Source organism: Microcaecilia unicolor, chromosome 14, assembly GCF_901765095.1.
Source record: "Microcaecilia unicolor chromosome 14, aMicUni1.1, whole genome shotgun sequence".
Taxonomy (NCBI): Eukaryota; Metazoa; Chordata; class Amphibia; order Gymnophiona; family Siphonopidae; genus Microcaecilia; species Microcaecilia unicolor.
In genome coordinates, this window is record NC_044044.1 from 16,063,471 (window position 1) to 16,086,048 (window position 22,578).

Here is a 22,578-nt window from a genome sequence, read left to right on the forward strand (position 1 = left end):
ATTCCAGGCATACGGTGCAGCAAGATAAAAGGAACGGAGTCTGGAGTTAGCACTGTGGCCTCCCCCTTCCCATCAAGGTCTGGCTACACCCCTGCATTGTATTAGCTTTGGTTGCCACCCTCTAACACCAGCCCTAAGGATCTTGGGAAATATATGATAAGAATAGATGCTGATGTGATGTTATGCGGAGTGAATTTTGTACGAGAGTACTTGATAAGATTGCTCAAAGATGCATGAAGACTAAATATATCAGGGGAAAGTACCAAATGGTTTGATTCTGAATTATTAACATTAAAATAAAATTGCAGAAAGCTTGAGATAAAATGGCGGTGTACTTTTAGATCAGGACTTGAAAATGAAATGACGCCAGGCTTTTACCGTCTACAAAACCGCCTTCAATACAAAAAGGAAAACCTTGGTATTCCAAACTGATAGAAACTGATGTATCTAATGTAAAAGCTCTCTTTCAATTAGTTATGAAATTATCTGATACTTCTCCGTTAACTACATCAAACAAAATTACAGTTCCAGCAGCCTCAGAGCTGGCAGGCTTTTTTTTTTTTTTTTTCAGAACAAAATGTTGAAGGTTAGGGCTTTATTTACCAGTATGTCACAATTTAATAATAATGGTATTGCACCAAATTGGACAGAAATAGCTGCTGACAGGAATTGGTCAGATTTTGTACCTATTGATTGGGCCGTATTTAAGACTTTGCTCAAAATCCTATTGTGTATTGGATTCCTCTCCTCCAGTTCTCATGTCAGCCCTTCCTCAAGAGTTTATGATTATTTTATATAGATGAGTTCGACATCTGCTCTCACTGGGGTCCTTTCCTGAAAGATTAGGAGAAATGATTATAACACCTACTTTGAAGGATGTAAAATCGTCTAGGTGCCTTGTATCACACTACACACCGGTTACATCAATTGTTAAATTAATGGAAGGATTGGTCTCCTTCCGACTTAATGCAAATCATGACATTTTGCATATCACCCAATCGGGCTTTAGAACATGGCACAATATGGAGACAGCAGTTATTTTCATCTGCGATACTGCCCATCGCTTAATGCCAAAAATGACAAAGCGTTATTATTGCAAGTTGATCTATCGTCAGCGTTTGACCTTATGGACCATGATATTATGCTTTTGGAATTAGATCGTTTAGGCATAAATGGAAATGAAAATGTTTTTCTCAATGTGGAAACTCAAACGCGTGAAACCATTCTTCCCGAGGGAAATATTTCGTAATCTGATACAATCCATGGTACTAAGCCACGCTGACTACTGTAATGGAATCTATGCGGAATGCAAGGATCAAATCATTAAAAAAAACCTCCAGACCGCCCAAAACACAGCAGCCAGGCTTATATTTGGAAAAACACGTTTTAACAGTGCCAAACCACTCCGAGAAAAACTACGCTGGCTACCAATCAAAGAACGTATCACTTTCAAAATCTGCACGACTGTTCATAAAATTATTTACGGCGAGGCACCTGGATACATGGCAGACCTTATCGACCTGCCAACCAGAACTACCACAAGATTGGCACGATCTTACCTAAACCTCCACTACCCAAGCAACAAAGGACTCAAATACAAATCCACCTATGCATCCAGCTTTTCCTACTTAAGCGCGCAATTATGGAACGCACTGCCAAAAACAGTGAAAACTACGCTAGACCACCTAAATTTCCGGAAAGCACTAAAGACAGTCCTGTTCAGAAGAGCATACCCCACCGACCCAACATAAAAAACACCTGGACACCTGCAACACAATATAACCAAAGACCGTAATGGACATTACCTGACTCGTCCTCCCCCTCTCCCTCTTTAAGTTCCCCCCAATTGTACCTACCATACATGTACCTTATCTACCATAATTATTATTAATTTAGATTTTTCTCACACCTTTTTCAATAGTAGCTCAAGGTGAGTTACATTCAGGTACTCTGGATATTTTTCTGTCCCAGGAGGGCTCACAATCTAAGTTTGTACCTGAGGCAATGAAGGGTTAAGTGACTTGCCCAAGATCACAAGGAGCAGTGGAGGGATTTGAACTGGCCAGCTCTGGATTGCAAGACCAGTGCTCTAACCACTAGGCCACTCCTCCACTCCAGAATCTTGCTATTCTTTGGGGTTCTACATGGAATGTCGCTACTCTTTGAGATTCTGCATGGAATCTTGTCACTGTTTAAGATTCCAGAATCTTATTTATTTATTTAGATTTTGCTCACACCTTTTTCAGTAGTAGCTCAAGGTGAGTTACATTCAGGTACTCTGGATATTTCTGTGTCAGAGGGCTCACAATCTAAGTTTGTACCTGAGGCAATGGAGGGTTAAGTGACTTGCCCAAGATCACAAGGAGCAGCAGTGGGCCTTGTATTCGTTCATGTCTTGTATTTGTTCAGACCTGAACCAGCTAACGCCGTTAACGGTACTATGTAAGCCACATTGAGCCTGCAAAAAGGTGGGAAACGTGGGATACAAATGTAACAAGTAAATAAAAATAAAATGTTCTGAAATGATTCAAAGGATTTCTAGCCCGTAGATCTTACAAGGTTAACAGATTGAGACATTGTTAAACAGTTGGAGGGATCCTTGTGGGGTTCCACAAGGCTCTCCCCAATCTCCCACTCTGGCCAACATTTTTTTTTTTTATATTCTTTGGGTCTGGAACTAAGTAGAGAAGGCTTTCTAACTTATAGTTATGCTGATATCACAGAACCGATTCCCTTTAATTCCTCTATAACTCAAATAGTGCGTTTTGTGGAAAAGTGTCTAACTCTAATCAGTTCCTGGATGTTACGTTGTAGACTGAAGTCGAACACCGATAAAACCAAGTTTTTATTACTGGACAATGACCCTGACCCCATATTTGATCATTATCATTTTAAATGGGTCAAGATATGCGTTCTCTCCAGAAGTTAAAATATTGGAGGTTCATATAGACCAAACTCTTTCTTTAGAACCACAACTTAAAGCCCTAATTAAATTCCTTCTAAGGAATTTGAAATGAATCAGGAATGCTTTTGGCTAAATTAGATTATTGTAATTTCATATATTTGGGTGCCTCTAAAGGTAATCAATAGAAATCAAACAAAATAAAACATGGAAAAGAAAATAAGATGATACCTTTTTTATTGGACATAACTTAATACATTTCTTGATTAGCTTTCGAAGGTTGCCCTTCTTCCTCAGATCGGAAATAAGCAAATGTGCTAGCGGACAGTGTATATAAGTGAAAACATTCAAGCATAACTATGACAGTAAAATAGATACTATTGGAGATTCTACATGGAATATTGGAGATTCTACATGGAATGTTGCTACTATTGGAGATTCTACATGGAATGTTGCTATTCCACTAGCAACATTCCATGTAGAAGCCTGCGCGGCCACATTGCTGATCTACAAGGGCCGACTTCTACATGGAATGTTGCTAGTGGAATAGCAACATTCCATGTAGAATCTATAGAAATCAAACAAAATAAAACATGGAAAAGAAAATAAGATGATACCTTTTTTATTGGACATAACTTAATACATTTCTTGATTAGCTTTCGAAGGTTGCCCTTCTTCGTCAGATCGGAAATAAGCAAATGTGGAAGATGACAGAATATATAAGTGAAACATCCAAACATTTCATTGACAGTCTAACAGGGTGGGGGTGGGTAGGTGAGGGAAGAGGGAGATAAACAGAGAAATACAACTTTATGGTTTATAATGGGCTAGAAAACCCAGATCTTTGTTAAGTCCTGTCTGTTGGGTGTCAAAATATTCAATCATGAGTGCCTCTAAACAAATAAGTCATAGACTACAATCTATACAAAATACTGCAGTTAGACTCATTTTCTCATTTTATGTATTAGGATTTATTTACTGTCTTTTTGAATGAATTCACTCAAGGTTATGTACAGTAAAAACAAATCAAACAGGATCAATAGACAATTACAGCAGTAAAAAATATTCAAATAACAATACAAAGTATACTACTTACAATGTCAACACAATACGTAATAGAACATTTTAATAGACAGTGTAGGTTATAAGCAAAGATGGAACCTATAGATAGGTAAGAGAGTAAGAGGAGCTAGAAAATAAGGTGACTCATTTAAAGAAAGATAAAATTTCACGTTGATTTATTGAACTCCATTGGGTTGCCATAGAGGTGAGGATTCTGTTTATATTTTCTTATGTGTTACATACGATTTTAATGGGTGAATGTCCAGTTTATATTATAGATCATTTGGAATTCATAACTAATAATAGAGAGAGAAAATCTTGTCATAATTGTTTTTTTTTTTGTTCTTCCATCAGTTAGAGGAGTAAAGAGATTCAAATTACATGATAGTGTACTTGCAGTACAGGCTCCTAAGTACATAAGTAATGCCACAATGGGAAAAGACCAAGGGTCCATCGAGCCCAGCATCCTGTCCATGACAGCGGCCAATCCAGGCCAAGGGCACCTGGCGAGCTTCCCAAACGTACAAACATTCTATACATGTTATTCCTGGAATTGTGGATTTTTCCCAAGTCCATTTAGCAGTGGTTTATGGATTTGTCCTTTAGGAAACCGTATAACCCCTTTTTAAACTCTGCTAAGCTAACCGCCTTCACCATGTTCTCCGGCAACGAATTCCAGAGTTTAATTGTGCATTGGGTGAAGAAAGATTTTCTCAGATTTGTTTTAAATTTACTACACTGTAGTTTCATCGCATGCCCCCTAGTCCTAGTATTTTTGGAAAGCGTGAACAGACGCTTCACATCCACCTGTTCCACTCCACTCATTATTTTATATACCTCTATCATGTCTCCCCTCAGCCGTCTCTTCTCCAAGCTGAAAAGCCCTAGCCTCCTTAGTCTTTCTTCATAGGGAAGTCGTCCCATCCCCGCTATCATTTTAGTCGCCCTTCGCTGCACCGTTTCCAATTCCACTATATCTTTCTTGAGATGCGGCGACCAGAATTGAACACAATACTCAAGGTGCGGTCGCACCATGGAGCGGTATAACGGCATTATAACATCCTCACACCTGTTTTCCATACCTTTCCTAATAACACCCAACATTCTATTCACTTTCCGAGCTATAATTCAGGTTCTTTTTTCCCACATGCATCACCTTGCACTTGCTTACATTAAACGTCATCTGCCATTTAGCCGCCCAGTCTCCCAGTCTCGTAAGGTCCTTCTGTAATTTTTCACAATCCTGTCGCGAGTTAACGACTTTGAATAACTTTGTGTCATCAGCTAATTTAATTACCTCGCTAGTTACTCCCATCTCTAAATCATTTATAAATACTGGAATTCTTTTCTTTTTATATTAACTTTGAAAACTGTGCTTTTCAAGGAATTTCTGATGAGGTAACTTTTAAAATCTTGTTGCTAATTCCCAAGAAACTGTCTTGGTCTCTTTTACTTGACAATAAACTGCTCTGAACCTGGCAGGTAGTGGTGGTATAGAGATTTGTTATAATGTAATGCAGATAATACATAAACATTTAGGTTTTTTTCTCATGCAGTGCTTTGAAAACCAGGCCCAGCACTGTGAAGTGAACCTGCAGCTCCACAGGGAGCCAATGTATAATCAACGTAGGCTTTACATAAGACTATTTCTAGTAACAAATACCCTGCTGTACTTTGTACTAATTGTAACTCTTTACATTGACATTTCTGTAGGTCAACATATAGACTATTGCAAGGGCGTAGCCAGATACCCAATTTTGGGTGGGCCTGAGCCTAAAGTGGGTGGGCCCAAGAATCCCATCTGACATCTTTCCTTCACTCCCTCACCCAGCCAACCAATAAGTTCTCATTTCCACCCGCCCCTGCATAATGTTTCAAGTCTTAAGTGCTTCGCTGTCTACAAACAGTGACTCATATCCACTGCTCTCACCAGTCCATTGCCTTCCCTCTGACCCGGTACCACTATTGTGAAAACCGGAAGTCCCATCAGAGGGAAGGCTCTGGCTGGCATGCGTTGTGGGTATGAGTCGCTGTTCACGAAACATTGAAAGATTGAAAAGGTACAGAGTTTAGGGGGGGGGGGGGGGTTGAGTTGACAGTTGCCAAAATGCCTGTGGGGGAGGGGAGGGAGAGATGCCTGGAGTCTTCTGGCGATGAGGCTTGAGGAGCCTCGCCAGTCACATCAGAGATGTGCCACTTATAGGTGTGCCTGAGCCTAAAGTGAGTGGGCCTATGCCCACCCAGGCCCATCTGTGGCTACGCCTGAAATAGTCAAGATGTCACCAGTGCATGAGAAAGTTTTGGCGCATTGTTGATCACACGTTTGACTGGGCTTTCTCTTTGTGTTCTCGCTGCTTTCGACACCCTGTTGTAAAAGAAGTAACTGCTCTGCTTAGTGACCCCTCTTGCGTTCTCTTGCAGGTTTCTTGAGCACGGGCGACCAGTCAGCCAAGGGGAACTACGGACTTCTAGACCAGATCCAGGCCCTGCGGTGGCTGGAGGAGAACATTGCACACTTTGGCGGGGACCCAGAGCGTATCACCATCTTCGGCTCGGGGGCTGGAGCTTCCTGCGTCAATCTCCTCATACTCTCTCATCATTCTGAAGGTACTCTTCTTCCCCACGGATAGCGGGCCAGCCACTTCAAATAGTCGTGGATAAACCCTGTATAGGCTAGTCATCAGCTCTGTCTTTAGCCATTAAGACAATGGGGCCCCTTTACGAAGCCGCCTATGTGCGTAGACTCATCCTATGCATGTCAATTTTTGAACTGCCCAGCTACTGTGCGGCCCGGGCGGTAATTTCATTTTTACACGCACCTGCTACGTGCGCTGCAAATGTTCCAGCATGCGGTACTAACAAGGCGGTAATCGGCGCTATACGCACGCTGGTGATTACTGCCCGGTTAACTTGTGAGACCTTACCGCCAGTGGCAATCCTAGGTCAGCTGTCACCCGGGGCGGATTGCCGCTGTGCACCCCTCCCCCAGGTGCAGTGGCGTCTGTGCCCCCAGGGTGCAGCACGACACCTCCCCCCCCCCCCCCCCGACGCAATGCCACCCCCCTCCCCGGCACATCAAGCCCCCCCCCCCCGGGTGCATTCTTGGCTGCTGGAGGGTACAGCCGCGCGCCTGTCGGCTCCACTGGCTCCCTGCTCCCTCTGCCCTGGAACAGGAAGTAACCAGTTCCGGGGCAGAGGGAGCAGGGAACCAGCGGAGCCACAGGCGCACGGCTGCTCTCTGCACTCTCCAGCAGTGTGCACCCGGGGCGGACCGCCCCGCCTTTGCTACGCCGCTGCTTACCGCTAACTCAGTGGGTGGCAGTAAGGTCTCAGGCCCAAAATGAACACGTGCCAATTTTCATTTTGTCGCATATCCATTTTTAGCCCCCCCCCCCCCAAAGGCCTTTTTTGCAGGTGAGCTGAAAAACGGATCTGCGCGCATCCAATACATGTATCTACACCAGCGCAGGCCATTTTTCGGCCCACCTTAGTAAAAGGACCCCAATATGAGCTCTAGACAATCTATTAGACTTCGGCTATGGGGGTGTCTTTGCACCATCTCAAATAGTTCTAGTTATTCAGCCATTTGTTCAGAGCATCTTCTGTTATATACAAAAAAAAAGAATTTTCTTTTATTATACCGTATGTTGTAATTGGAGCATCTCTGGAAACCAACCAATGGGAGCAGCTAATAATGGTTCAGTCAAGAAGAGCAGCTCCTATCAGAGCCCAGCTAATAGGAACAGCTCCATCTAGAGGTCAGCCAGTAGAAACAGGGTTAGCTGTTGACCAGTCAGCAGCAACTTGACAAACTGCAACCCAGCCAATAGGAAGCAGCTCCAGTTTTAAATGAGCCAACCCCTGGAAGCAACTGAAGTTTTAGCCTGATATAATCAAAGCAGCAACAACCGAAAGAAAAGGGAAAGGGGATGGGATGGGATTTGATGTACTGCCTTTCTGTGGTTAAAATCAAAGCAGTTTACATATAGTTGCTTATTTTGTACTTGGGGCAATGGAAGGTTAAGTGACTTGCCCAGAGTCAGAAGGAGCAGCAGTGGGAATCGAATCCAGCTCCCCTGGCTCTCAAGCCACTGCATGAAATATTAGGCTGCTCCTAAGTAGCAGTAGCTGAGAAGAGTTCCACTAGATCAGCTTACAGGAACAGTTTTGGTTGTAGAATCAATATATATTTATATAGGTTTTAAGGTGGTATATACATTTTAAAATAAAAAAAAATAAACATATCTTTATATTTTTTAATTTGTTCTTATGTTTCAGGTTTGTTCCAGAAGGCCATCGCTCAAAGCGGCACGGCCATCTCAAGTTGGTCGGTGAACTACCAGCCCCTGAAGTACACCAGGATGCTGGCAGCCAAAGTGGGCTGTAACCACATGGACACCATGGAGACAGTAGAGTGCCTACGCCGGAAGCCCTATCGGGAGCTAGTGGACCAGGATATCCAGCCAGCACGCTATCATATCGCCTTTGGACCTGTAGTGGATGGAGATGTGGTCCCAGACGACCCTGAGATCCTCATGCAGCAGGGGGAGTTCCTGAACTATGACATCCTCATTGGGGTCAATCAAGGTGAAGGGCTGAAGTTTGTGGAGGACTCTATGGAGAGCGAGGATGGCATTTCAGCTAGCAACTTTGATTTCACCATCTCCAACTTCGTGGACAACCTGTACGGCTATCCGGAGGGCAAGGACATTTTGAGAGAGACCATCAAGTTCATGTACACTGATTGGGCTGACCGGGACAATGGGGAAATGCGGCGCAAAACTCTGTTGGCTCTCTTCACTGACCACCAGTGGGTGGCACCTGCAGTGGCCACAGCCAAGCTCCATGCTGAGTACCAGTCACCCGTCTACTTCTACACCTTCTACCACCACTGTCAGACCGATACCAGGCCGGAGTGGGCTGATGCAGCTCATGGCGATGAGATCCCCTACGTCTTTGGTGTCCCCATGATCGGTGCCACTGACCTGTTTCCTTGCAACTTCTCTAAGAATGATGTCATGCTGAGTGCCGTGGTGATGACCTACTGGACCAATTTTGCCAAAACTGGGTGAGTCCTTTAGTAGTGTCTTGGTGTTAGTGGGCAGGGAATATCCCGATCGAGACCCCTTTAGAAAGAACTTCCATGTTATCAGGCAGGGCATGTCCTAATCTGAGGCAATAGAAGGCGGAACATTGTAAATGTCCTAAGGTTAGCTGGTAGGAATGTTCTGATCTGAGACTTCATTAGAAAGAGGTACTTTACCTGTGTCCTGGTATTTTCAGGCAGAGTGTACTAGTTTGTACTTCCTATAGAAGGAGGAACTTTGAGTGATCCATAGTGAACAGGCAGGGAGTGCCATGCCCCAGGGCTTCTCTGGAGGGAAGAAGTAAGATCTGAGCTGTAACCCATGTTCTCCACACTTCTGCATCTTTCCTAGGGATCCGAACCAGCCCGTCCCTCAAGATACCAAGTTCATTCATACGAAGCCCAACCGTTTTGAAGAGGTAGTGTGGACCAAGTTCAACACAAAGGACAAGCAGTACCTTCATATTGGACTGAAGCCTCGGGTCCGAGACAACTACCGTGCCAACAAGGTTGCCTTCTGGCTGGAGCTGGTGCCCCATTTGCACAATTTGAACGGCATTATTCACACTTCCACCACTACTCGAATCCCGCCCTACAGTACCAGGTGGCCTCCGGTCTCCAGAGTTGGTCCCAGCACCACCCGCCGCACCTCCCCAACGCTACCACCTGATGAGGATGACCCAGACGACCGTCCCCGCTACGCACCCTTCCCGGGGGATTCCCGTGACTACTCCACCGAATTGAGTGTGACAGTGGCTGTGGGGGCCTCCCTGTTGTTTCTCAATATCCTGGCCTTTGCTGCCCTCTATTACAAGCGAGACAAACGTCACGAGTTGCGCCGGAGGCTCAGCCCCCAGCGCGGCGGCGCTGCCAACGACCTGGTGCACGGGCCAGAAGAGGAGATCATGTCACTGCAGATCAAGCACTCTGAGCACGATGCCCACGACTTGGAGCCCCTGCGACCCCACGAGATCCTACGGCCCGCCTGCCCGCCTGACTACACTCTCGCCCTGCGCCGCGCACCTGACGACGTGCCTCTGATGACGCCCAACACCATTACCATGATTCCCAGCACCATCCCAGGGATGCAGTCCCTACATCCATTCAACACTTTCCCCACCGGCCATAACAACACTTTACCTCACCCACACTCCACAACAAGAGTATAGTCAACGACCGACTCCCAACTCTCCGTCTTTGACGGCATAACCATTCTTTAAAAAGGAAAGATACGTAAAATGTAACAAACGCTTGTCAACTCAGAAAAAAAAAAAACACAACACGGAGAGGGGGTTCAAATGCCAAGTGGCGGGAAATGATTCCGGAATAATTTTTTTTATATTGAAATACACAAAGAAGAGAACGAAAAAGAATGGAAAAGCGAACTGCAAAAGAAGAATTCGAAAGCAGAGCTCTTTTCTGTCTCTTGCAGTCTCTCCGTTTCTATCTCTCTCTCTCTCTCTCTCTCTGTCATTTAAATGTCAAATGGAAAACTCATTGTTTCACGAGAGTTAACATTTCAAAAAAAAAAAAAAGACAAGTTTTTGATCAGGATTTGGCATGCATTCGTAGGCTGAAATGGCAAATGGAAATGCACATGTGGACTGAACAAATGTATATCGTTTGGAAATAAAATCCTTGATGGGGAGGAGGTCTTTTACTACAATACGCCTATATATATATATATATATATATATATATATATATATGTTTGTGTGTCTAAACACACAGACACACATATATATACACAAACATATATATACCCTGTTTCCCCGAAAGTAAGACATCCCCCGAAAATAAGACCTAGTAGAGATTTTCCTGAATTGGTAGATATAAGGCCTCCCCCGAAAGTAAGACCTAGCAAATTTTTGTTAGAAACCAGGGCCGCCAAGAGCCGGACAAGGCCGCCCCCGGGCCGCCCCCCCACCCGAGGTCGCCAGGCCCCCCCCCCACCCATCCTCCGTCGCTCCCAGAACTAACCTTAAATGCCTTCTTTCACCTTCGCAGCAGCAGGGCAGACCTCTCCTTCCTTCCGTGCCCCGCCCTCGCGGATGTTACATCAGGCGAGGGCGGGACACGGAAGGAAGGAGTGGCCTGCCCTGCTGCTGCTTGCTGCGAAGGTGAAAGGAGGCGTTTAAGGTTAGTTCTGGGAGCGACGGAGGGCGGGCGAGCCAACCCCGATCCAACCCCGATGTTTCCACGAAAAATAAGACAGCCCCTGAAAATAAGACCTAGCGAATTTGGGGGGGCAAAAATTAATATAAGACAGTGTCTTATTTTCGGGGAAACACGGTATATATAATTTTTAACTGACTCATTCATTTCGCAAAAGTAAAACTAATTAACAAATTGAACCCTGAAACGAGAAGAACCAAGGGGTCCTAAGCGGTGATATGCACATGCTGAAAGACAGTACCATTGGGTGCATTCAGGCATTCCGTGGTAGTTCTGGGAAAAAAAATTTTCTTGCGTGAGGGGGTGTGTTTGGGGGTGGAGAGTAGGCGTGCCCTGTATCAATCTGTTAGCACAGGCAAATCACCGCACACTGCCGATTAGTGCGGGGTTAGCGTGTGAGCCCTTACTGCCTACAAAATAAGGTGCGTTAGTAGTTTTTAGCGTGCCTACACTTAGCGCCAGCGCTAACCATGTAGGCATCTATAGGGATATTGTTGGCACGTACACGGTTAACGCACGTTAAAAATATTAATGCGCCTACAACGCTGCTTAGTAAACAGGGTCCTAAGTGTGGTAAGGGCTGACACGGTAAGGGCCACGCGCTAATTGGGAAATTAGCACGTGGCCATTCATGGGGAAAAAAAAGAAATTGCGACCATTTCACAGCCGTGCTCAAAGCGGCCTCAGCGCACAGGAAATCCACGCACTAAAAATAGCACAGGCCGCTTTTTAGCGCAGCTTTGTTAAAAGGGCCCCTAAATGCATTGGGAGGGAGGAGAGGGGAGGACGCAAACATTTGACCAGAAACAAAAGAGAGGAAAAAAAAAAAGATAAAAGTTGAGGGAAACAGAGAAAAAAAAATCTCAGATTAAAAATCGGAAAAATGCTGGGTATTTTTGTAATCTCTGACTGGCCCTCTCCCTTCTCTTCCTTTCCCTTCTCCCACCTCGTTCTTTTTCGCCAAAACTAAGTTCTGCTTTGTTCTGAAAAATCGCGTCACTTTTAATTATTCTTCTTGGTATAGTAAGATGTACCAAATAAGGATGGTCTGGCTGCCCTTTTTTGCCAGATAAAGACTGGAGGGAAAGGAGGAGGATGTGTGATGCAACTGGAGCACTGTCTAGCTCACCCCCCCCCCCCCTTTCTTCATGTTTTTTTTTCTTTGCTTCCTGTCTTTTTGAGGGGCATGGGGAGATAGTGGCAGAAGAGGTGGTAGCCATCATGGCCGATCCTTTCCCTAACCCTGTTCCCGACTGTAACCTTATTCATGCTACCAGCTCCAGCACTGTGTGTCACTGATCTCTTACTCCTGTCTGTAAGTAATCCCTACTTTGACTAATCCTATCCCTGCTATAAGTACTTAAGTGTTGCCATACTGGGATAGACCAAAGATCCATCAAGCCCAGCATCCTGTTTCCAACAGTGGCCAATCCAGGTCACAAATACCTGGCAAGATCCCCCAAAAAGTACAAAACATTTTATGCTGCTTATCCCAGAAATAACACTGGATTTCCCCCAAGTCAATTTAATAATGGTCTATGGACTTTTCCTTTAGGAAGCCGTCCAGAGCCTTTTTAAACTCCGTTAAGCTAACCACCTTTACCACATTCTCTGGCAACAAATTCCAGAGTTTAATTACATGTTGAGTGAAGAAAAATTGTCTCCAATTCGTATTAAATTTACTTCATTGCATGCCCCCTAGTCCTAGTATTTTTGGAAAGAGTAAACAAATGATTCACATCTACCCGTTCCACTCCACTCGTTATTATATAGACCTCTATCATATCTCCCCTCAGCCGTCTTTTCTCATATCCCAAACACTAAACTTATGTGTCCCTAATGTCCTTATCCCTGTCTCCAGCCCTTAATCCTATCCCTACCCTATCCCAGGCACCAAACTCATGTCCCTAACTTTATTCCTATCACTTAACCCTAAACCCTAACCCTGACCCTGTCTCTTTATCTTTACTCCAACTTTATCCCTGTTCCAGACCTTTTCCCTAACCCTAATCCACTTAATTCCTAACCCTTAACCCTATCTGTAAAGCTCACACTGTCCTTAATCCTAAACCTCTTAATCCTAAACCTCTTTATCCTTTAGTTCTAATCCTTAACATCAATCAACCTTTGCCCCATCCCCAATACTAACCCTATTCTGAAATTTAGCTCTAACCCTTAACCTTAACCCTACCCCTCTCTCCCCATCTGACTGCAAACTGGTAAGGATTGCTTTCATCTACTCTTGATTTTTTTGAAACTCTGGAGGGGGGTGATCAGTGCCAGGCATACCTGGGCGTTAAGGATGTGCGTTAGTATGAGTGCTTAAAAAATATTACAGTGTGCAAACTGATTGTACGCATGTATACCTAAAATTTAACAGACGTACAATCGATTTGCCTCCGTAAAAAAAGTTATAGCATGTGTAGAAGGCGTGCATTAAAAACGAATATGTGAAAGAAACAAAAAGAAAAACACCTAAAAATTGCAGAAAATTCATAAAATCTGAAAACAGACCACATCGATGGGATGCCATGCACAGCCCTTTTTGGCACGCAGAGTTCAAAAACCAAGACTGCCTTTACCTGCACTTGCGGTGGATGGATCTCATATGTTTTGAGAGGGTGTAGGGGTAGAAGGTTCAAATAGACATTCTCGAAAATACCCCACTGTGGAGAACTATGCACAGAGTTCTTTTCTTTTTTCTCACTTGCCCTTTCCTTCCATAGCGGAGCACAGAGTGTCATGGGAAGGGGAGCAACTAAATAAACCTATCATAAAATCTGTGTATACTTTCTATGTGAACCTTTATACTCAAGAGTTTAGGTTTATTTTTACAGGATTCCCCTTTCTTATGTTCATTCTCTGTCTCAAAATTCGCTCTCTCTCTGTTTCTCTCTTTACTGCTCCTTTTCCAATTTTCTTTCTTGGCTTAAGCCAGGCTCACTTTGCTGTTCTCTTTTTTATTTCTGGCTTTCTCTCTTTCCTATTTATTTCTCTGTTTATCTGTTTTTTATTCTCTCCTCCTCATCACTGTCTCTGAAAAAAATAAAACAAGACAAAACCCCCCCCCCCCCATAAAAAAACGATAACAACAACAAATGTTTTGCAATACGAAGCAGCCTGAAGGAGACCTCAGAACACCTGATGGAAAAGAGGCAGCAGTCGTAACATTTACCGGCTCCTCCCTTCCATCCAAAATCTTTCTCCACAAGTTGATATCTTTTAGTTTTGTAAGTCTCACATGATCTGGTAGCATGCTCATGTATCAGTCAATTTTTTTACCTAAAGGATTGTTTGTTGAGATCTGCCTGCTATCCAGACATGAGAGTCCGCGGTCTGTAATCGTACACAGGTGAAAAATCATTACGCTGAGAATAGTGAAGATTAGAATAAAGAAGCACACTGTTTTGCTGTTCTAATTTCATATTTCTTTTTGTATTTGATGAATCCTTTTGTCTGTTGGAAGGCTACCACCTCACAACCCAGCGCTGTGGAGAAGAAAGTGGCTTTTTAAGAAATTTTAGGGGGGGTCTTTTACTAAGGTCCACTAGCGTTTTGAGCTGACGCTAAAAAGCAGCTGGTGCTAAACGCCGAGACGACCATAGGAATGTAATGGGCATCTCAGCATTTAATGCCTGCTGATTTTTAGCATGAGCTAAAAACACTACCACACCTTAGTAAAAGATCCCCTTAATTTGCAAACACAGGACCTTATACCTCTCACTTGAAATTGAAAGGACAAGTGGCTGGGTGAATGCACCCTGAAGGTCCTGCCCCCCTCCCCCTCCCCTCTTCCCCCTTCCCTCTTCCCCACCTTCCCTCTTCCCCTTCCTCTGCTCCAATGTAAAGAGCCACATCAAGCCTCTGTTATCTGTGACCCATCCAGCTCACCCATATCCCTAGTGGTTAGAGCAATGGGCTGAAAACCAAGATTCAGATCCCAACTCTCTACCCCACTGACACTGCTTGACATCGAGGGCAAGTCACTTGAAGGTTAATATTATAAAGTAATTTTTGGACTAGGTGCACTTATGCACATGGATTAGTTCACAAATTAGCATTTATGCGTGTATGTGCTCGGTGCTTTTCTGTAGCACCTGGGGGGAATTTAATATATGTTGACTAAAGTGAAGGAGTGGCCTAGTGGTTAGAGCACCGGTCTTGCAATCCAGAGGTGACCGGTTCAAATCCCACTGCTGCTTCTTGTGATCTTGGGCAAGTCACTTAACCCTCCATTGCCTCAGGTACAAACTTAGATTGTGAGCCCTCCTGGGACAGAGAAATATCCAGAGTACCTGAATGTAACTCACCTTGAGCTACTACTGAAAAAGGCGTGAGCAAAATCTAAATAAATAAAGCTGCACATGCAAATTTGACAGTGCAGCCAAACTACATGCACAACTTAATTGATTAAATTTGGCACAGATAAGTGGGTGATATAACAAGCAATTATTGGCACTAATTAGAATTAATGTGCACAACTTTCTAAGCATATTCTGTAAAGTAGTGCGCATAAGTTTTAAAGCACAGATCTCAAAGAAGGGTTGTGGCCACGGGAGGGGCATGGGTGGCGTTATAGAATATGCTCGATCCACACCTATTTAAGGCATTGGTATTTACACCAGGTCTTAATTGGTTGCGCCTAAATTTTAGCCACTGGGGCGTACGCATATTCTATACACCACACCTAACTCTAGGTGAGGTTTATAGAACAGCTCTAAGCGTGTTTTTCCCCCCATGGTGCGTGAGAGCAAATGGGCTGTACCAGTGGGCAGAGCATGGGCATGTCATGGGAATTGCGCTTAGCAATGCGCGCAACTGATAGAACAGCATGAGATGCACACGTTGCGAGGTGCGCTTACATGCGTCAGCTCGCGCCTGCCATTGGCCTGGCATAAACTGTTGTGCCTACATATCGGCAGGCCAAAGCGACTTTGCACCACTATGGTTTAAATGTGTCTTAATGCCGTTACAGAATTAGTGTTAAACACATTGCGTTTAGGTGCTACTTTACAGAATTAACCCCTCGGGGCCAGGTTCTATATATGTTGCCTGAAAAATCCGCACGGAAAAAAATTACGCCTAGGCCTATTCTCTAAATTAGGCCTAAATTTTATAGAATAGACTTAAATTTCTGCACAGTTTATAAAATACACTAAGCGGTTCACTCACATGACTAAATTTGGTTGTGTCCATTTCAGCCACAGTGTGAATTCTGACGCCTAAATTAGACGCAGACCGCGCCCTGCCCATGGCCACGCCTCCTTTTCAACTGTGAGACTTAGAATTTAGGCGCACCACATTATAGAATACACTTAGCGAGTTACATAGTACATAAGTACATAAGTATTGCCATACTGGGAAAGACCAAAGGTCCATCGAGCCCAGCATCCTGTTTCCAACAGTGGCCAACCCAGGTCACAAATACTCGGCAAGATCCCAAAAAAGTACAAAACATTTTATACTGCTTATCCCAGAAATAGTGGATTTTCCCCTAGTCCATTTAATAATGGTCTATGGACTTTTCCTTTAGGAAGCCGTCCAAACCTTTTTAAAACTCCGCTAAGCTAACCGCCTTTACCACATTCTCTGGCAACGAATTCCAGAGTTTAATTACACGTTGAGTGAAGAAACATTTTCTCCGATTTGTTTTAAATTTACTACATTGTAGTTTCATCGCATGCCCCCTAGTCCTAGTAGTTTTGGAAAGCGTAAACAGACACTTCACATCTACCCGTTCAACTCCACTCATTATTTTATAGACCTCTATCATATCTCCCCTCAGCCGCCTTTTCTCCAAGCTGAAGAGACCTAGCCGCTTTAGCCTTTCCTCATAGGGAAGTCGTCCCATCCCCTTTATCATTTTTGTCGCCCTTCTCTGCACCTTTTCTAATTTCACTATATCTTTTTTGAGATGCGTCGACCAGAATTGAACACAATATTCGAGGTGCGGTCGCACCATGGAGCGATACAAAGACATTATAACATCCTCATTTTTGTTTTCCATTCCTTTCCTAATAATACCTAACATTCTATTTGCTTTCTTAGCCGCAGCAGCACACTGAGCAGAAGGTTTCAACGTATCATCAACGATGAGACCTAGATCCCTTTCTTGGTCCGTGACTCCTAAAGTGGAACCTTGCATGACGTAGCTATAAATCGGGTTCCTCTTTCCCACATGCATCACTTTGCACTTGCTCACATTAAACGTCATCTGCCATTTAAACGCCCAGTCTCCCAGTCTCGTAAGATCCTCTTGTAATTTTTCACAATCCTCCCGTGATTTGACGACTTTGAATAACTTTGTGTCATCAGCAAATTTAATTACCTCACTAGTTACCATTTTGCCCGGCACTGACGTCAGACTCACCAGTCTATAATTTCCCAGATCTCCTCTGGAACCTTTTTTAAAAATTGGCATTACATTGGCCACCCTCCAATCTTCCGATACCACGCTCGGTTTTAAGGATAAATTACATATTTCTAACAATAGCTCCGCAAGTTCATTTTTCAGTTCTATCAGTATTCTGAGATGAATACCATCCGGTCCAGGAGATATGCTACTCTTCAGTTTGTAGAACTACCCCATTACATCCTCCAGGCTTACAGAGAATTCATTAAGTTTCTCTGACTTGTCAGCTTCGAATACCATTTCCGGCACCGGTATCCCACCCACATCTTCCTCGGTGAAGACCAAGGCAAAGAATTCATTTAATCTCTCTGCTATGGCTTTGCCTTCCCCGATCGCCCCTTTTACTCCTCGGTCCAACCGATTCTCTTGCCGGCTTCCTGCTTTTAATATACCTAAAAAAATTTTTACTATATGTTTTTGCCTCCAACGCAATCTTTTTTTCGAAGTCCCTCTTAGCCTTCCTTATCAGTGCTTTGCATTTGACTTGACATTCCTTATGCTGTTTCTTATTTTCAGTCAGTTCCTTCTTCCATTTTCTGAAGGATTTTCTTTTAGCTCTAATAGCTTCCTTCACCTCACTTTTTAACCACGCCGGCTGTCATTTGGTCTTCCATCCTCCTTTTTTAATACTCGGAATATATTTGGCCTGGGCTTCCAGGATGGTGTTTTTGAATAGCATCCACGCCTGATGTAAATTTTTGACCTTTGCAGTCGCTCCTCTAAGTTTTTTTTTTCACCATTCTTCTCATTTTATCATGGTCTCCTTTTTTAAAGTTAAACGCTAACGTATTTGATTTCCTATGTATACTTACTTCAAAGCTAATATCAAATCCGATCATATTATGATCACTGTTATCAAGCGGCCCCAGTACCATTACCTCCCGCACCAGATCATGCGCTCCACTAAGGACTAGGTCTAGAATTTTTCCTTCTCTCGTCGGCTCCTGTACCAGCTGCTCTATAAAGCTGTCCTTGATTTCATCAAGGAATTTTACCTCCCTAGCGTGCCCCGATGTTACATTTACCCAGTCAATATCGGGGTAATTGAAATCACCCATTATTATTGTGTTGCCCAGTTTGTTTGTGTCCCTAATTTCCTGTAAATTAAGTTGTCCCTTTAAATCTCAATTAATGTCAATTAGTGCTGATAATTGTTAACATCCAATTAACAGCGCTGATTAGATAGTTAACCAATTAAGTTACACGCATTGTTATAGAATACGCTTTGGTTTCTGCATGGATTTTCAGGTGCCATATATAGAATCCAAGGGTTTATCTTTTGCTGTTTCAGGCACTCCCTTAGATTGTAAACTCTTTGGAACGGGCAGATATTGTACCTGACTATTAAGAATTCTCTAAGCCACGTTAAACATTAGTTGGAAAGATGGACTAAAAATCCCCAAATCATTATATATGGTATCAAAAGAATCAAAGACTTAATGTGACCCCATGAAAATTGTGAACAGAAAATTCTAGTGTTTACCTCTTTCTCTCTAGAAAACAGGAAGTGTTGGGGGGAAGGATGGGGGGAAAGGGCAAGATGGCAAAACAATTGGCATAATTTAGTCATACATCATTGAAAACAAAAATTCCCAAAACTAAATACCCTATGAACACGCACAATGGCACCTCTAACAGCACTGTTATCCCTCTGGCTACAGCACGATAGAACTAGCAGGAAGTACCATGACATCATTTCCTGGTTATGAATGCAAGATGGCCACCTTCAACAATAACTCAAAACGTGAAATGATACTCATAATAATTATAATAAATAACTGGATGGCTTTGACTTTTTTTTGGACTACGGATTTGCTGCAATGTACAGTAAAGATTTTTATTTGGAGATGAAGAAAAAAGTATTTTGAATCTTTGGGTTTGCTAAAGGTATGGCGGACGTGAAAGTAAGTCTGCTGCTGCTCCCCGATTTCGGGGCATGCGCTACATTTCTGCCATGAATCTCTTCAGAAATGTCCTTGAATAGAGCTTTTGAGAGTAGTTGGCGATCCATTTGTAGCGCCAAAACGAAATTTATTCGTCAAGTTGGCTGCTTTTGCAGGCTCTTTCACAATGGTCTGGGGAAAATATTGTACATTTATTTTGTAATGCTAGAAACAAAAATTTTCTGTAAATACAATATTAAGTTGAACTGATGTGGAATGTTGTCCTTGTTGACGTGTTTCCGCTTTTACCTCTCCGCCTTCTGCCGAAAGACTTCATAACTGGCTCACTGGATCTGACCTGAATGCATGACGTACTTTGTTTTCCTCCTATAGTGTACAACTGTATTGTTAGCGCATGTGAATCAAATCAAAAGAAAAAAAAGCAGATCAAAAAAGACAAAAAAAAAATAGAACAGGAGGGTAACAGAAGAAGTGGTTTATTACAAGTTACCGGACGTGGCCACGTTTCGCCCTCAGGCTGCGTCAGGGGTAAAAAAACTGCCAAATAAAAATACATAATGAATAAAACATAAACATCACATTGTATACTTGATAATAAAACATATCTAAAAACACTATCACATCATATAAAATAAAAACAGATCAAATCTAAAAACATAATACAATAAAATAAAACGTGGCCACGTCGGGTAACTTGTAATAAACCACTTCTTCTGTTACCCTCCTGTTCTATTTTTTTTTGTCTTTTTTTTCTTTTGATTTGCTATTTCTGTGGCAGATCTTTGCCTTTTTTTGTTTCTGTTTGTTAGCGCATGTGGTCAGGAAGTGCCCATGACTTTCAATTTTTTTTTAAAATCTTTGTTCTCTGTTCTTTTTGTCTGTTTCTCTATCTTTTCACTTCTCTTTCTTTTTGGGTTATTCTTTTTTTTTTTTTCCTTGGCTATCTTGGCTATTTTATTTCCTACTACATGTATTAGCAGGGCCGCCGAGAGACTAGCCCAGGGCAAGGGCGCCCTGCCTCCCCCCCCCCCCCCCCCCCCCCCGTTGCTCCTCCCGCTGCTGCCGCTTCGAATGCAGGGGGCCCGGAGTCGAGGAGGCAGGCAGGTGAGACCGGGGACTGCAGCGCCAGCAGCCTTGGAGGCCTGGGGAATTTTGTCCCCCCTGCCCCCCCTCTCGGCGGCCCTGTGTATTAGCAACCACAACCCACCCAAATGGAGTCTGTAGACTTTAGGAAGGGTCTGGAATTGATGGAGGAGAATCCTGCATGCTGATTGGTTAAGTCCTTCAGCACCATCTTAACTCATTTTTGACCATTTTGGACCTCTTTACCTAGGACCCGATATCTAGCGCTACTTAACCAGATAGGAGAGTTTCCTGTCTGGTTAAGTGGCACTGACTGGGATATAACTGGATTTTGGCAAAGCCTGGGAAAAGGGAGTTATCCAGGCATCATTCATCTTCAGCAGCAATTCGGTTAACTTAGGACAGCAAAACCCATATCCTAAGTTAACTGGGCAACTATCCAGGGACTGCCGTTGAATATCAGCGGTACCCAGATAATTACCAGCAGCCACGTTCTACCCAGATATTCAATGCCAGTACCAAGGAGGTTTTATGACAGGAGATGGCACGACATCAAAAAGTTAAAGCCGTCTTCCCCGTGTGATCCCAAACATTCGCAGATGCTATTGAAAACAATAGAAAACTTTATATGACAGCTTTTTAAATTTATTTGAAAGCTTCCCAAAAGTAACCTGAGGTAACCTTGGTGGGGGGGGGGGGGGGGGGAGTTTCCCACAAATCTTCTCTAAGGCTCAGAGCTGGGGCCTTTCTTAAAGTTGGCCCCTACAAAAATCGAGCCTCCCACAGCTTCAAAAACAAGTCTGATGCTCTGGAGCGCCCACACCCATGGACCACGGCTCATACCCCAGGACCCCCCCCCCCCCCCAGAGGTTTAATAAAACCCTCATAAGTACATAAGTATTGCCATACTGGGAAAGACCAAAGGTCCACCAAGCCCAGCATCTTGTTTCCAACAGTGGCCAATCCAGATCACAAATACCTGATCACTGCTGTCTGAATATTAGTCCGTAAACATTTTCCCCGCAGATTCAAAATGAAAGAAAACCTTTTTGTAAATAAGCTTCAGAGAAAGTTTTCTGTTTTCTCTAAGCAATTTGGAATTTCCCAGGTGATCTCTTCAGGCTGAGCAGGCGTGACTGCTCCAATGAGAGCACTAGAGCACCAGGTTTGAAAGGTAGGCTGGGGGGGGGGGGGGGTTCAAGGGTGCGGGCCACTTTTGGTTGGGAGAAGGGGAGTCTTGGTTTCAGCCATAAATGCACTGGAATTTTCCACCAAAACTGAAACAAGGTTGAATTTGAATTTCAGGCCGGTTTCAGCTCCGAAACTGGAATTTGGTTGGCCTCTATCCTTTGGTTTGATGGGTATCCACCTATGACGTTCCTTGGATTGCGATGGGAAGCTAATTCATCTTGGCATATCACAGTAGTCTTCCAGTTCTCAAGGGCTGCCAACAGGTCAGGTTTTCAGGATATCCTGAAACCATCCCATCAGTTTATAAACCACCCGCATTGAAATTCCATCTCACACGAGGGCCAAGTTGGAGAGGACAATTTACAACAGATAAGTCCATATTATTTAAGAACGTGTCATTTGGGATTTGGAATGTTTTTGCAAAGGACTGGACATTCTCATACATATGTTTGGCAGTAGTTGTGTTAACAACTTGGACCCATATTAGGCTTTATGTGCGATGATGGGATGGTTGGTCAACCTCATGTTGAAGGACACCTGCTTCCGAGCACATTTCATAATTATCTTTATTAAAATAATGTTTTTTTTCCAAAACTGAGTGGTAAACAGTTAACACCCTGACAGTTTGCTTTTTTTTTTTTTTAATGTATATTCATTAGGGATATCCTGAAAACCTGACTTCAATGCTACTGGCATACAAAGTCGTTATGACCCACAAAAAGAGAGACACCTCTCCCCGACACCACATTGGATGGCATGAAGC

The 22,578-nt window shown here is 43.5% G+C and overlaps 1 protein-coding gene across 7 annotated transcripts in view; it reads left to right on the plus strand.

Annotated features, from left to right (window-relative positions):
• LOC115457495 (neuroligin-2-like) overlaps nt 1-10,219 on the plus strand; it is a 118,080-nt gene extending 107,861 nt beyond the window's left edge. For 4 of the 7 annotated variants that reach the window (XM_030186924.1, XM_030186926.1, XM_030186921.1 and 1 more), the window contains 3 exons: nt 6,386-6,571; nt 8,243-9,032; nt 9,403-10,219. In XM_030186924.1, coding sequence (XP_030042784.1) covers nt 6,386-6,571; nt 8,243-9,032; nt 9,403-10,219 — 1,793 coding nt within the window. Of the gene's footprint in view, nt 1-6,385; nt 6,572-7,168; nt 7,188-8,234; nt 9,033-9,402 lie in introns of all 7 variants that reach the window. The other 3 variants (XM_030186927.1, XM_030186922.1, XM_030186925.1) reach the window with 1 other exon arrangement.
• Nucleotides 10,220-22,578: the final 12,359 nt, after the last annotated feature.